General features: G+C 45.7%; 1 protein-coding gene across 2 annotated transcripts in view; it reads left to right on the top strand.

Annotated features, from left to right (window-relative positions):
• Window positions 1-16404, top strand: part of LOC116901640 (paralemmin-2) — a 278561-nt gene that overhangs the window by 214033 nt on the left and 48124 nt on the right. For both annotated transcript variants that reach the window (XM_032903739.1, XM_032903747.1), the window contains one exon: window positions 2727-2857. In XM_032903739.1, coding sequence (XP_032759630.1) covers window positions 2727-2857 — 131 coding nt within the window. The remainder of the gene's footprint in view (window positions 1-2726; window positions 2858-16404) is intronic.

Below are 16404 nucleotides of genomic sequence, written 5' to 3'. Positions count from 1 at the left end.
ATGATACACAAAAACGGCCTCTGTGGATATCCAGTAGCTGCTACTTGCTGTTAGAGACCTCAAAGTGTGACCTCCTCCCTTGCCTCTGATCCTGCTCTTCATTTTAGGGAGCCCACACATGCTCTTGTCGTGTATTGTTTTGTTTTGTTTTTTCTTTAATATCATTTCCCAAAGCAGTAATTATTCTTTCCCAACCGTTGAACTGAAATGAATGCATTTTTTCCCATTCTGTGGTACATTCATACACTATCACAGGTGGGATGTCTGATTTTCACATTGGAGACACTAATGGGGAGTAGTGAGTCACTAAAGTATGTTTTTAAGACGAGGCATAACATTGGACTTTTTGAAAGAATATTTCAATACGGTCGGAATAATACAAGATCTTAGAAAGTTTTACAATGAGACTATCACTGGGTAGGAAAATGACATTGTCTTTTTGGAGACTCATATTCAAATCAGCGGGTGAGATGTCATGGTGTTTGAGATTTGCTTTAAAATGCATTTGTAGCAGGGCTAGGTGGAAGGTTCAGTGGTTAAGAGCCCATACAGATCTTATAGAGGACCCGAGTTCCATTCTCAGCACCCACATTCAGCAGTCACAACTGCCTGTAACTCCAGTTCTGGGGGGTCTAAGACCCTCTCCAGAATCTTAGAATTTACACATGAAGTGTCTAGATGAGTGTTTACATGTGTGTGCATATGTGCACTTGCACACACACACACACACACACACACAGTTAAAAAACAAATGTTTGAAAAGTAGTGTGGAGTAGGGTGTGGCAGTGCACACCTTTAGTCCCAGCCCTTGGAAGGCAGAAGTAGGTGGATCTAAGTGTGAGACCAGCCTGGGGAGTAGTTCCAGGACAGCCAGAGCTACACAGAGAAACCTTGTCTCCAAAAAATGCTTTGGTAGTTGATGTGGTAGTATTCTGATCCTTTCTAAACTCCCTGGCGAGTGTGTGTGCTCCTTGCTACCCACCGCAATATTCTGGATTCCTAAAAGAAAGACAAACATACACAGCTCTGTATTTTAAATACTTTAAACAGCTAAATGGCTGGACCACTGCCTAACTCCACATGGCTAACACACACTCCCCTCTGATATTTCTGAGTTAATACTTACTAAATCTCTATTTTATCTTCGCCACCCTGAACCCTGCTGAGCAGCCCTCCTGGGGCTTCCCCCTGCACGGTCTCTCCCTCCAGCACCTTTCCAGTGAGGTCTGCCCTCAACATGGCATGGCGGAATCCCCTCTTCCTCCTTCCTTGGTCTCTTCCCAGGAATCCCAAAAGTCCGGCCTCTGTCTCCCTGCCCAGCCATTGCTTGCTGGTAACTTTATTGACCAGATGAAAACCACTGGGGACCGGCTTCCTTTAGTCTTACATGCGGGACCCTGCAAACAGGTGTTTGGGTAACACAGTTAGCATGAGAACACAAACCACTACAGGTAGTTTGGAAATAGGCAAAACATTTATAATTATTAAGTCTAGATGTAGTTTCATTATGATTAACAAATCCAGACATATACTTATCATGTTTACTCCTTTTTTGACTTTTTAAAAACAATGGTTAATAGTAGGAGGCACACACACACCACTGACACCTCTCGTAAGGTCATACTTTCCACACCCTCCCACCCCCACCCCCCAACCCCCGTCACCACTTCGTAAGGCTGGCGCTCACTCTAGCAGTTCTCTGTGGAACACCACTCTGTCAACGAAGCCCTTCAGACCCATCTCATAATATAGCAACACTTTATCCCTTGTTTTTAAAACAAAATCCCAAACGTTCAGTTTTACCAAATGAATACTCAGAAGCCAGACCCTGGTGGTGAAAGCCTGCTACATCAGAGAGGCAGAGACAGCACCCAGCTGACCTTGCTCCTCCATTGACATCCCAGAAGGAAAAACAAACAAACAAACAAACAAACAAACAAACAAACAAACAGTTCTCCTCCATATTGTCTTGTAAACCATTCATTCCTAGCTGAATGTCCCTCCTCTCTACTTCCTGTGTGTCTCTCTATCCTGACTTCCTCCTACCCTCTATGGTTTTTTCCCTATGTTTATTCCCCGTCAGCCAGTTGAGTGCGCCACCTCTTGGCCTATGGTTGACTTTCTTCAATCTTGTCTGCAATAAAGAGAATGCACCAACACACCACAACTAGAAACAGGTTTTTCCAGTATACAATCTCCGGGTTTACAGTGCGATCAAATATCCTACAGCAATCCCTCTCTCTACTTCTTGAATTCTCAGAATCATTGGGGTGGGGGTGGGGTGCATCTATACGTTCATGCATATGTGTGAGCATATGTGTATAACCACATGTATGCATATATGTTGAAATACACACATATGCATGTATCTGCATATGTGTGCAGCAACTATGTCTTTTTCTCCCCTTACTGGAATAGAATTGTAAGGCAGGAATTGGATTTTGTTTTGTTTTATTTTTGGCAGCCAGAATAGTGCTGGGTAAGTGGTAGGGTCTCAATAAATACACGATTAAATTTTAAAACAAAAGAAGGTGTAAAAAGTAAAAAAAGTACAAAAATTCTGTTTGCCGGCGCCAAGCAGATATCAGCAGCCATGTCTGGGAGGGGGTGAAGGCAGTGGTCAGACCTGAACAGTTGAGTGACAGATTTGATGGAGAAGCCCTGGTGGTCCAGAAAAAAGATGTGGACCGAAAGGTGTCATATGTTGTCTTCCTTCCTTCCCACAGTCCAAAGTGCTTCGGGAAAAATGGCTGCTGCAGGGTGTACCGGCGGGAACAGCGGAGGAGGAGGAAGCCAGGCGCCGGCAGTCTGAGGAGGATGAATTCAAAGTCAAGCAGCTTGAAGATAACATTCAGAGGTAGGTGGTTCCTACCCTGCAGTAACCACTGCTGTCCTGGAGGGGACGCTTTCTCCATTCTGCGACTTTTCCCTGGGGCTGCATATTGCCTTCCTAAACAGATACTGTTGTCTAACTTTCCTGTGTGAATCAGCGTTATTCCTCAGAGTATAGTTCAGAGATGTCTTCCCCTGCCAATGAGGTATTTGTTATAAGCAATTTGTCCTTTCCCAAATGCTCTCCTGCAAGTTCTTCTGTCGGCTTTTATCTTATTTTTCTTTGTGGGTCTAGCTGTTGACTGTTGCGGCCACTGTGAGGGGTTTCCGCCTAGATTTGCCATGTGTGATCAATTGAGACGAGAGGATTGTAGTCAAGGCTCTTGGGACTGAGGTGAAGAGAGCATAGAAAAGATTAGGCTGTATGCCTGAGCTCTGTAGATCAACTTTGCAAGTGAGCACATTGCTTCTCTGGCTGCCCTCAATCAGGTTCTGACTACTTAGATATAGAAGAGAGGTGGCCTGCGTGTAGCCAGGAAATTGGTCAGGCCCATCTGTAAGCAAATGTTTCTCGCTGGCAACTCTAGCCATCCCAGGTCTCAGAACACCTAGACAGATTAGGAGCTGAGGGTGGAAAGCGGTATGTGTACAGACCTTAGAACAGAGTCTCTACAGCCAACCTGTTCCATCAAATTCTGCCTAATTGCTTTTTGTCCGTCTCGACTCTTCTTGACAAGTTCATCTAGCCTATTACTGGCCCTCCATCTCCTGAGGCTGAAGCAAATGCTAGGCAAGTGCACCAGGAGGCACGAGAAACTCCAGTTCAAGGCCAGTTTAGGACATCTAGTCAGATCTTACCTCCAAATAACTGAGTGTGTCAGGGTTCGCTAGAGCAGTGGTTCTCAACCTGAGGGTTGCAACTCCTTTAAGGATCATATGACCTTTACACAGGGGTTATATATTAGATAACCTGTATATCAGATGTTTACATTATGATTCATAACAGTAGCAAAATTGAAGTTATGAAGTAGCAACAAAAATAATTATATGGTTGGGGTCACCATGACACGAGGGTCTATATTAAAGGTTCATAGCATTAGGGAGGTTGAGAATTAGAATGGATATATATTCAAAGGAGACTTATTAGATTGGATTACATGATAAGGTGCACCAACAATGACTAGTCCCCTTGGGAAATATCAAGAATCTGGTAGCTACTCAGTCCACAGTCTCAGTCTGGCATTGTAGACCTGAAGGATTCTGGGAGAAATGCTGGTCTTCGTTCTGCATTTGCAAGCTTGAAGAAGTTCCTGCTACTATTAGTTAGGGAATGCAACAGTAACAGCAGCAGGCTAGATGAACTTGTCAGCAAGAGTGAAGACAGACAAAAAGCAAAGCATGTCTTGTCCCATGTCCTTTGATCTGGGCTGCCATCAGCCCAGGGCTGCCTAGATTTAGTGTGGATTTTCCCCTTGGTCAAGAAAATCCCTCACAGGAGTGGCCAGCCACTTGACTTTTAGTAGATTCCAGGTCCAGTCAAGTGGACAGACACTGTGAGCCATCACAAATGAAGCAGGGTATACCAGCCGAACGGCTTGCTGCTGACCCTCAAACCCATTGAAGGCTGGAGGCAATCTCACAGACGCCAGCTGTGTCACAAACTGATTGCAAACCCCAAGGCATGCTTCAGCCTCTGCTCCTGGTTTGCTCAGGCCCTAATGTCTCCTCAGACCATTCAGAAGAGCTTGGCTAACTGTTGCTTGTGGGAGACTTGCTCGAGAAAAGGTTCAGGGCAGTGTATGTATATGTATGCATAGGTACACATACATATACACGTGTGCACATGTTCATGTGTTTGCACACTTTATGGAGCACAAAGGGTAAAAGCTACACTGTTGCCAGCCGTCTCACCATTTATACAAGGGAAAGTGTGTTAGTTCAGTAAGGAGTAAACTCTAAGACCTTTTCTGTTTTTCTTGTGGGCTTAAGCAGAGATGACTGTTTTCATGGTCCAGGATTTGGTAAGCCACTGGCAGGCTGTCATGGGACCCTGGAGGCTCATTTTAAATGAAAGCTCAGTTTGGGCAAAGTCAACCACTGGAGTGTATAAATGTTATTTTTAATATAATTATAAATTAATATGGCGGCTGTATGTCTTTATCCTAGCTTGTTCCCCAATAACAACACAGAGAGACCAAGATTTATTTTCAAGCTTCACCTCAATATCTGGGCAGTCTATCTTATCCCCTAAACTAATCTGACTACATTCCAGCCAAAATCCCAATAATATTTGTATTTAGGGCCTTCCATGCTTCAGCTGAGCTCTCATGAACTTTTGTCTCTTCTTGTGGTTTCCTCCCTCTCCTCTTCCTCTCTTTCCCCTGACCGGTGGAAGTCCGACCCTTTTTCTCTCTTCTGCCCAGTCATTGGGTGATCAGCTTTTATTGACAAGGTTGAGAATAAATGGTAAGAATTTAAGAGTTATTTACACAAACTCGAGACAGGAGATTCTCATTATAAGCTTTATAATGCCATGTCTGGATTAAAACATGAAGGCAGAGAAATCAGCATTTGAATAACACAAGGATAACCTTTACACAGTGCACAAAAACATTATGCCTGCAGGAGTGTGCTGTCAGAGTTGGGGGCTCAGATGGGCATGGTCAGCCACGGAAAAATAGGGCAGATCTTTCCATCCTTGAGTCAAGAGAATGAAGAGCTTGTGTCTAAGTGTGCAGGACCTTCTCGGAGCCCTTTGAAGAGGGCGATGGCCAAAACAGAGGAAAGGAACCATGGTGGGCCGTGGGAGTGAGTGGCTAGGCTCTGAGTCAGGGGATGCTTTCCCCGTTCTTGTCAGAGTCTTGCCAGGCATTGGCCTCATGGGCCCTGGATGTGTACCAGGGTAAGCTGCATTCTAAGGGCTACTGAGTATGAGCAAGGCTGTTGTGGGTACCTTCTCCTCCTCCAGGCCTCCTGACTGAGGATATCCTTCCTATTCTGGAATTTGATTTCTGTTTCCCCTCCTCTCGTCATCTCTCCCCTAAAAGACTGAGCCACCCTTGTGCAGCATGCTCGGATTCAGAGATGTTTACATGTGGGACTTTACAGTTTGTTTTTACTTCAGAACCTTTGCAATACAATGAGATACCTCGGGGATAGAATCAAAATGTGTTTGTTTCAAACACAGAACTTATACGTAGCCTGTAGGTAGCTTTGTGCAATATTTTTAAGTAATTTATCATTTGGAACAAACTTTGTACATGGACCCACTGGAGGAAATGCTTGGAGAGGTCTGCTTGTCGGTGAGCAAGAAGATCCAGATGTGGGAACATTTCCTGTTTTAAGCCCTCAGATTAGGCAAGCTCCTCCTCTAGAGGCTTCAGTATCTTTACACCCCAGTCCCAGGGGAAGAAAGGGGCTGCCATCCCTGAAGCTGTAAGGAACACCGGTTTCCTTGGGATGCTTTCCTGTAGTTGAGTGCAATTCAATTCTGCCTCACAGAGGTCGTTGGTTCACAGAAGCTCCCCGCAGCTCGACAAAGTCTAAAGATTGGCGTCAGGACTCTGCTCCCTCTGGCTGAGCTCAGCTAAATGGCTCTACGCCATTGGTGGGATGCATCTGTTTTTGTTTTCTGTGCACCAACAGGCTGGCGGGATGCTCTTACTACCTTTCTGTGACAATAACAGAGGATCCAGAGAGCGGAGGGAAAACAAGGCTGACACTCAGAGCTGTCCGTAAGCTAGCGTTCAAGCACGCTGGTAGCCACACCCAGTCAAGGATTGGACACAGGTGGCCCACTTTTGGTGGAAAGAATGCAAATAAGAGAATGGTAAAAGGATAAGAGGTGAATACATCCATCTTCTACAAGCATGGTTGTTGAACTGAGGAAACTAAGAATTGAGACTCACAACACAATGGGGCCGAGACAATGAGGGAAAACAATAAAGAGAAAAGGAGAGATTTGGGGGGTCTTATCTAGAATTTGAGATTCATTGATCAGGAAACCCTGAAGTGATGCCACAGAGACCCCGAGAAAGGAATTTGGGCAACAAGACATTACTCTGCAGATCTTTAGCTCTCCACCCACTGATCTGAGTCACTCCCTAGAAAAGCATTAGACTCTCTTAAAAGGGATACATGATTCTTACTTTGCTAAAGTAAGCCAGGCATGGTGCTGTGTATTTTGTAATCTGTATCCTGGAAGGGGAAGCAGAAGGATCCAGCAGTTCAAGGTCACGCCAGGCCAGCACAGGCTGCATGAGATCCACCCTCCACAGAGGCTGGGGGATAGCTCCGTTGGTAGAGCACTTGTCTGGCATGCACAAGACCCCGGGTTTGATCCCTAGCACATGTACACTGGTTATGGCAGTGCACATCTGTCCTCTCAACACTTGGGAGGTGGAAGCAGGAGGGTTATAACCTGAAGGTCATTTTCTGCCACCTAGAGAGTTTGAGGCAGGTTGATCTATTTGAGACCTTGTGTCAAAACCAACCCAACCACCCCCCTCCCCAAATCTTAAGAATATAGCATGGTGATCAAAGAGAACATGCAATTTCTACATGGAAAAAGATTGAGGATTAATCTGGGTCCTTTGGTTTAGAGAAAGAAGAGGGGTAGTGACCCCACAGAACCTCAAGCGTGTCTAGAAGTCAGGCAGTGTCTTCCTTCTCTATGGTTGGACCAATCCGAATATGACAGAGTTTAAATAAAGGAAGAAGACTTGTGGTTCGGGTTTAACCATTCCCTAAACAGCAAGAAAGGACAAAATCATACACTTTTTAAATTTTTTCACAACCCGGGGCAGTGTAGGAAATTCCAGGCCTTTAGTTGCACTTTCTTCCAAAATGTTATTTCTACAATGGAGGGGCCTTGGAATGCAACATCTTCTGTCTTTCAGAACTTGTGGTGGTGGTGATTAGATTCTTCAGCCTAGCCTACTGAGAAGGAAAGACAAAGAAAGGAGGGATAGGAGAGGAAGGGGGGAGTGGAGGGGGGGAGGTGGGGAGAATATATCTAGAATATGTAAGTCTTGGGCGGTCTAATTACCTTGAGGAAGTTTTAAAAAAATAATTCATAGACTTTATTCCAGAAATTTGAATTCTGTAGCTCAGGTAAGGAGTTCCTTGCCCAGTGGGTATAAGCCCTTGTTGCCAGACCTGGTAACCCGAACTCAATTCCCCATATTCATAGGAGAGGAGAGGACTGGCCCCAAAGATCATCTCCTCACCTCGGCATGAGCACTGTGGTGTGTGCATGCCTTCCCGGCCCCCCTCACCCACGCCCACACACAATTTACAGAGATGCTAAGCTTATTCCATAGGGTTGTGTTGCACAAGAAGGATTGCTGTACATGGAGAAAGACAGACTGCAAGATTCAGTTTCCAGCACTGAAGCCAGGAAAAATCAATAGCATACAATTGACTAGGGAGCGCAGCCACTGCCCTTGATTTCAGACCGATTCTGGCTTTGACTCAAGGACATTAGAAACCATCTCTGGGGACTCTGTAAGGGAGAGCCACTCACCACACAGCTGAGGTTTTTGTGTTTTGTTTAGCTTTGTGTTTTTGTTTGGTTAGTTGTTTTTTTGTTTTTTGTTTTTTCAAAGACATTATGGCAGAACCCCCTCCCTTTGATCATCATCAGAAATAACCTTGGCTCCCTGGGCTAATAGAGAGACAGGTCAAGGACATTGGTTACCTCCTCAAAGCTCAGAAATTTCTATTATCCCTCAAAGATCAATAGCTGAATTGTGAGCAGTATGGCCTCAAGTCATGCCAGCAGAGTGGCTGGAAAGGGGGGAGAGCCTTGTCACTGAAGCCTCATCACCGTAGTAGATAACTTGTCCCTGTTTGCTACTCTTCCCTGACCTGTGTAACGGTCATGTCCTTGACTTGGTAAGTGGAGACCAACGGTGCTTTAAAGTCTAACGAGGGCTGCCGAAAGCAGACTTCATATGCATTTCTTATATTTTAAAAAACAAGCCTCAGATGTTAACATCTGTATGAGTTGTTTCCTGTGGGGATATTATACTGAAGAATTTCAAGGTCAACTATTACACAGTGCCTCACCGTGTCCCAGGGGGACACACAGAACCCCATACCGGTGCTCTTGGAGATTTCAGGCAGAACATTTCAGGAGATTTTTCTGACAGAAACAACCTAAGAGAGGAAAGGTTCTGGTTTCAGAGGCTCCATATGCGCTTGTTGGGCTCCACGCGTGGCTAAAATATCCAAGCGTAGGCACATGTGGTGGTGGCTGTCTAGGTGATAGCTAAGCAGAAAGGAAGACTCTTGGTCCTCAGCTGAGTCGCTTCTTTGTCCTCCTTTCTTTCAGTCCAGGCCCTTAGCTCTGGAGTTGGTGCTGCACACACCCAGGATGAGTCCCTTTTGGGACTGCCCTTACAGATACACTCAGGAAGGATAGATGGAGGGATAAGAGGGTGGAAAGGGAAGGAAGAAAGGATGGAGAGAGAAGGAGGGAGGAGCCCTGCCCCACCATTCACTTAGTTGGCTCTAACTCAAGCCCAGTTACAGTGGAGCTTACCCATCATACGTTAGGTCTTCTTCAAAGGCGGAGCGTCTTCTTAACTTTCTTTGATTAATGGTAAATACAGAGGAAGTTTGTTCCTCTTTCTCACCCCTCGGAATTACCGCAGTGAAGGAGAGAAACCTCAGAGAATATTAAACGGAAATGAATGGACTCTTTTCAGCTCTGTGTGCTGGGGCAAGTCTCTCACGGTCTCTGGCCTCTTTCCTCGTCTCGTTGATGAGAGGTCCCTTGGGATCTTCCAGCCACGACACCATGAGGTTCTCTCGTTTGAGGAGTTGGCTTGAGAGCCTTCCTTTAAACTAACACACCTGTGCAGAGAAATGCCCCCGTTGTGGCAGGAAGTGGTTTTGGATACAGGTCAGAATATGGGGAGGTGTTTAGGTTCTCAGGAAACAAAAAGACCCGTTTGTAAGTAACTGATTCACTGCAGAGATGACTAACCCATCCGAACGGCTTCCAGTGTGAAAATATGTCACATCAAATATTCATTGAATAAAACACTGAAGCATCAGTTGCTAACCAGAAGGCCATGCCGCTTTAAAAAAAAAAATCAAGACACAAGTGGGCTAGTCCACTTTTTCTCTGGTTCTCTCTGGTGTTTATCAGAATTCATTGAATTCTCTGCATTATTAAGAGTCGCAGAACGGAAGGTGGACACCTTAGTCTTGTGCTGTGGGATTTGGAAAGCACTAAGACAGCCCTCACTCACAGCTATTCTGGAACCAGCACCCACGGAAATGTCCTTTGAAGCCACAAAGGACGCTTACTTGGGATTCACTGTGTTCTCTGCACTTGCTATTTTTAGCTCTGTGGTGTGCTGTTCTTTTGAAGCAGGAGTGGGACAATCCACATTGGCATGCTCCATCTGCACTGTCCCAGCCTGGGTCCCTGCCCCACATGCGGCACACTCCCAGACACAATCTATTCAGGGTTGCCGTTCTCCCAAGCCAAGACAAAACTACACACCACATACGCTGTAAACAATTTTATCTTCTAGTGTTAGTTCTCTTATAAGTGTTACTTTGTGATAAAATATTTTGAGACCCATGATGCTAAATGAAATCATGCTAACATTCACTGCATACTGTAGGAAGAACGGCAGGCAACATGTTCCTCCTCAACTCCTACGTACTTCTTATAGAGCAATATAATATACAGCTGTACCATGCATGACCTGGGGTGGAGTTTTCATGACAAGCAAGAGTGCCTCCTTCAGGTACATGCAGGAAGCACAGGGTCCCTTTGGTCTCTTTCTCCCGAATGTTATCTTCTTGCCTGGACTCAGCCTGACACTCTGATAGAGATGGTGTGCCATTATGTGAAAGCCTTCCAGTGCGGCACAGTGCTGGTGACCCTGGACCTCCAAATTTGACCAGCCCCGGAGTCCTGATTCTGCATGTATGCGCCGTTGGATTTTGACTGACCATATGACTTCTCTGAAGCTGAGACTTGTGTCCTGTACATCGATGGAAACCATGCCTTTGCACTTTGTAGGCAGGTGTGGTGTGTAACGATTCTGTGCTCCTATGGAGAGCCGGCTACAGGAAGCTGCCCATAAGCACGCAACATTATTACTGTCTGTCCCAGCTCTCTGGAGCAGAGCTTCTCGACAACACAGTTGACATTTTAGAACCAATAATTTGTCATTGAAAGCTTTCCAATACATTGCATGGAATTTAATAATGTCCATGGACTCAACCTAGGGGTGGTTTCCAGTTGCACCATCCCCCAACCTTAGTACAATAAAATGGCTCCAGACTGTACTAATTGTCCCCCAAGGAACAAAATGACTCCAAATAGGGAGCCACATATATAGCCTAGAGTTATCTGTTACTGGCCGGTTTTCCTTGACTGTGATGGAATATGTGAGAAATTCAATTAAAGAAATGTATTTGGGCTCACGGTTTCAGAGTTTTGCACTCATGGACACTTGGCTCCATTGTTTGTGGACCTGTTGTGAGGTAGAACATCATGGCAGGGCGTATGGTAGTAGAGGAAGGTGCTTAGCTCATGGTAGCCAGGAAGCAGACATGGCACAAGCTCACTTGTGTAGCAAAGCCCCTCCCCCAGGCCCCGTGAAGCTATGCCTCTGTACATGGATTCATTATCTGCTTGTTAAGTCAGAGCCTCGGGGCTCACTCTGAACACTGCCACGCACTGAGAAAAGGGTTTTTGGTATAATCTTAGCACCTGGGGAGGCTGAGGCAGGAGAATCACCCTGAGCTACATAATGAGAACCTGTCTCAAAATTCAAAACTGTCTGGGTATAGTATGACAGGCCTTTAATCGCAGCAGTCAGGAGGCAGAAGCAGGCCAAGCTCTGAGAGTCTGAGGCCAATGTGGTCTACAGTGTGAGTTCAAGGACAGCCAGAGATACATAGAGAGACTGTGTCTTGAAAAACAAAACTCAAAACTAGAAAAGGAGAAGAAACAGAAAAAGGGGGGGGGGCAAACTAGAACACAGATGTGGATGAAATCTCTTAAGATGAAAAGCTCACCAGCAAATAGCTTTAGCATATAGAACCCTGAAGCGATTCTCAGAGCAGAGGGGCCCAGTATTTCTCCATCTTCAGGCGTTGAGACAGGAAAGTCAGCTCTGGGTTTTGGCAGAACATCTGCCTTTCTTTTTCACCCACTGTTGTGCTGGCTTTACGAAGACTGTTATTTTAGGACAACTCATAAAACCATGGACTCATGAGGGCAGTAAGTGAGTCAGTTCCCTGGATCAATTTACAGCTGATCTCTGAGATTGGCTCCCAGAGGGCAGGAGTCAGAGGCATTCTCTCCTCTGACAGTGACAGGGAACCTGCAAAATTAAACTAGTTCATATGGGGACAAGACTCACTGTTGCAAAGGACCCTGCTTTGGAGGTGACTACTCTACCCCTGCTGTTCCCAGCCTCTCTCTGGTCCCTGTCCTAACTGTCTGGAACAATGCAGAAAAGACTGTCTTCATACACAGTGGAAGCTTGTGGTTGTGTCAGCTTTGGTCACCAACACAGACCCCTGAAACTGTACTTAGTGTTTCAAGGTGACGTGGTGTCCCAAGCACTGTGCCCCAACTCTGGCTCTCCAGGGTTCATTAGAACAGCAGTTTTCAACTGTCGGGCGTGATCCCTTTGGGGATCTCCTATCAGATTTTTACATTTTAATTTATAACAGTAGCAAACTTATAGTTATGAAGCGGCAACAAAAATAATTTTATGGTTGGGGTCACCACAACATGAGGAATTGTATTAGGAATTGTATTAAGGGGTCGCAGCATTAGGAAGGTTGAGAACCACTGCATTAGAATCATTTTGTTTGGTGTCTAGTAATTAGCATCTAGAACTATGAAGATGGTGGGTACATTTCATCCACAGACCCTTGTAAGGGCCTAATGTGCAGGATGCTTGCAGTTTCCCACTCTTGGAACAGTTGCTGCAGTTGAAGGAATTGGGCAAAGTCAATTTTTTTTGATAGTTGATTCCAAGCCTTTGGGCTTATTATTGACATGTCCCAAGTTTCTCCTCTATAGCAAACCTTGAAAATATTGCTTTTCTGTTTTGAGAGGACCATGTGCCTGTAGCTTGTAATATCATTTCTTCCTCTTCTGCCTTCTTGGCAGAATGGAAGTGTTGACCCTTCTATTGATTATCTCTCCCATGCTTCTCGCCCGTCATTCATTCCGAAGGTGGTGTGTAAAATAGAGTATCACCCTGCCTCTCTAACACAATGCACAAGGCTGGATGCTTTATAAAGAGATAGGTCCCTTTGTCTTAACGGTTTTAGAGTCACAAAAATAAATTGCCAAATGGCACGGTGCCGATTCCGATGAGGATCTTGCGATGACCTCACATTCTGTTAGAAGATTTCGGGACCAGAGTGTGTGTAAAAAAGATGGCATGCTAAGACACAAATGCAGAGAGCGATTCCAGAACCAGGATCGCTCACTCAGAACACATGGCTCTTACAGGAACTAACTCAGAATCCCCACACAAAAATACCTTAATCTCCTTAAAGGGAGGCCTCCCAGTGACCTAAACAAGTTTACCCGAGTCCAGTCCTACAGAGGCTCTATCCTCTCTCAGCATTGCCAATGGGGGACCAGACTCCCAACACAGGTACTTTTGCATTCATACCACATCCAAACACGGTCTCAGTCCTTTCCAGCGACAGCATGGAGGTCTTATGGTTGGGTCCAGGGAGGATCTGTTTAGTCAGGCAGACTTGTCTCCATCACAAACATCTCCATCCAGAGTCAGTCGGCCTCTCTTTGCCCTCAGGTTCAGGCGTGGACCCTTCCAGGAAGCAGATCACATACAGAAGCTCGAAGCCTAGTGACAGGAGAGGATTATGCCATAACTGGAAAGCAGAGTAGGGGGCAGGTGAATTAGCGGCATGTTTCCCAAAGTCTCATTCCCTTTTTGAGATTTTTTTAAAAAACAAACTGAGAGCATGTGTTCAGTTTTACAAAGTATGAAGAAACAGTGGCCTGAATGTGACCTTTCTAAAACCATGAGAATTATGGGACTACTTACTTCCTGCCGGCCAGAAACCTCTCCCACCTTACTGCTAGGCTACATTGTTTCCTTGGAAACAGAATCTCTACTAGAATAAAAGCCACTCTGGGCATTCTAGTGTCATGCTTTTTCTCCTCAAGTGGAGAAAGGCAAAAGGTAGGGGATGATGTCTGAATACTGCTAGTGTCTAGAGAATTCCGGGGATACCTCAGCAGGAATGCTGGCTTTGGTATGCTGCCCGGCACAAGAGCGGCCACCTGTGCTATCTGCTTTCTGTCGATGTCATTTTGTCTTTTTTTTTTTTTCCTTTGGAGCTGGGGACCGAACCCAGGGCCTTGTGCTTGCTAGGCAAGCATTCTACCATGAGCTAAATCCCCAACCCCTGTCATTGTCATAAAATGCAACCAAACCAACGTGAAAGAAAGAAAGGATTTGTTTGGCTTATATGTTCACATCACAGTCTGTTGCTGAGGGAAGTCAGGGCAAGAACTCAAGCAGGAGCCCAGAGGCAGGAACAAAGCAAAGACTTGCTCCTTGACTCACTTTCCTGTTTTGTTTTGTTTTGTTTGTTTGTTGCTTTTGCTAGTTTTAAACAGATGCTCACTATGTAGCCTTGGCTATCCTGGAACTCGATATATAGACTAAGCTAGCATTAAACACATAGAGATATATACTTGCCTCAGCTCCCCTCTCCAGACGCACATCACCTTCCAGCTACTTTTCTTCCATATCCCAGGCCTAGGGATGGCACTGCTCACAGTGGGCTGGGCCCTCCTGCATCAATTTAGTGATCATGAAAATGCCCCACCGACACACTCACAGGCCAGTCATCAATGGAGGCAGTTTCTCTGAGGTTCTCTCTTCCCAAGGTGTCAAGGTGACAGCTGAAACTATGACACTACCTTAGCCAGATTCTCCATGCCAGGACCAGGTCACTCTAAATGTCAATGGCACTGACTTGTTTCTAGATGGACCTTGTGGCATCTTAGTGACATTAGGAGATACAGTTCCATGTGAGGTGGGGAGGGGCGTCATTGCTTGAAAGACTTCTGTCCCTTGGTCCCTCAGCCACATCCTGAACAGCAACCGTAGGTACAAACATAGACACTTTATTCCGGCTGGTTATTAAGACACTTATACCTTTTTCATGAACCACCTCAAGCAAGGCCTCTAGTGATAGAGAAGGGGCGCCAGGGAGCTCAGATGAGGCACCCATTAATTGTAAAGTGGTGGGATAACTCCTCTCAGTGAAAATGGCTCTAACAAAGGTTGACTGGAGTAGGAACCTGTGACAAGAGATGAGAAACAGTTCTGGGCTCCTGAGTGCTGCTTCCTCCTCCTTCCAAGAGACCCTGGGAAGGCTCTTGTGTGTGCACGCATGCACGTGCACACACACACACACACACACACACACACACACACACACACACGCACTCATGCACGCACACTCCTCAGCAGGATTTCCAGACTGTTTGTCCCACGGGGAGCCTGCCAGGTAAAACGGAGGCTGAAAAAGAACAGTGCAATTCTTTCTCCCAAGGGCAGAAAAAATGGGGCAGGAAGATCTGAGAGGAAAGTAAACTGCTGTGAACAGAGCTGACTGAATACAGGAGAGATCAGCATTTCCTCAGCAGGTAGTTTTTTAAAAAGTTGGAAATTGCCGAAGTACATTGTATACATGAATGAGATTGTCACAGACATTTAAAGCTTGGTTATTATTAATTTTTTTAACGTATGACTAATGGGTTTCTTGGTTAGACAAGCCTGTGCTGGTCTGTGCTAATCAAGGGATGGGAATCACTAACGAGGCATTTGAAAATGTTCTTTATGGAAATTTGACGTTGCTGTGACATTGAAGTGGGTGGTCTGTCTTCCCGGTGCTGAGGATTGGATCCAGAGCTGTTAAGTAAGTGCTCCACCATCGAGCTGCCTCTCCAGCTCCAATCCGCCTACCCAGTGAACAGGGAGAGACTAGATGGGGGCTTTGTCACAGTCACACAGGGAGTTGCTGGTGTCGTAAGCCGGTATCATCTGTGTCAGACTGCGATGAATTCCAGTGACCGCTTAAAGTTTGAGAAATGCTCCTGCTGCAAACTGAATGTCAGAGAGTGACCGTGTGCCCCCGATTTACAGTCCTTTCCTAAATGTCACAAGATAGCCATCGTCATGATTATATGTCCTTGTTATCTCAAAGAAATAATTCATTCCCTTACCGGTGGAGAAGCTCAGTGTAGCCAAGCCTACAGGACTCTCGGAATACCCCATCTGGCCAGGCATCCCCCAAACTACACTCAAGTCTGTGTTCTTTCAAAACCTCCAGCTTTGGGTTAGAGTCAAGGCCATCACAGAACCTCAGCTCTTGGCACAAATTCCCCACAATTCACCTTGGCCTCGTAAGAACGTTTTGAGCAGCTGTTATAGAACCCCGACTTGGACCAGCTCAGCCTTCCATCCAGTTTATTCTGCTCAGTTGAGCAGATGATGGGAACCTATGAGGCTGATGTTTTAATATTAGCCCTGC

The sequence above is a fragment of the Rattus rattus genome, chromosome 1 (genome assembly GCF_011064425.1).
Source record: "Rattus rattus isolate New Zealand chromosome 1, Rrattus_CSIRO_v1, whole genome shotgun sequence".
Classification (NCBI taxonomy): Eukaryota; Metazoa; Chordata; class Mammalia; order Rodentia; family Muridae; genus Rattus; species Rattus rattus.
Note: the sequence above shows the minus strand (reverse complement) of the source record. Positions and strands in the feature narration are given on the sequence as shown.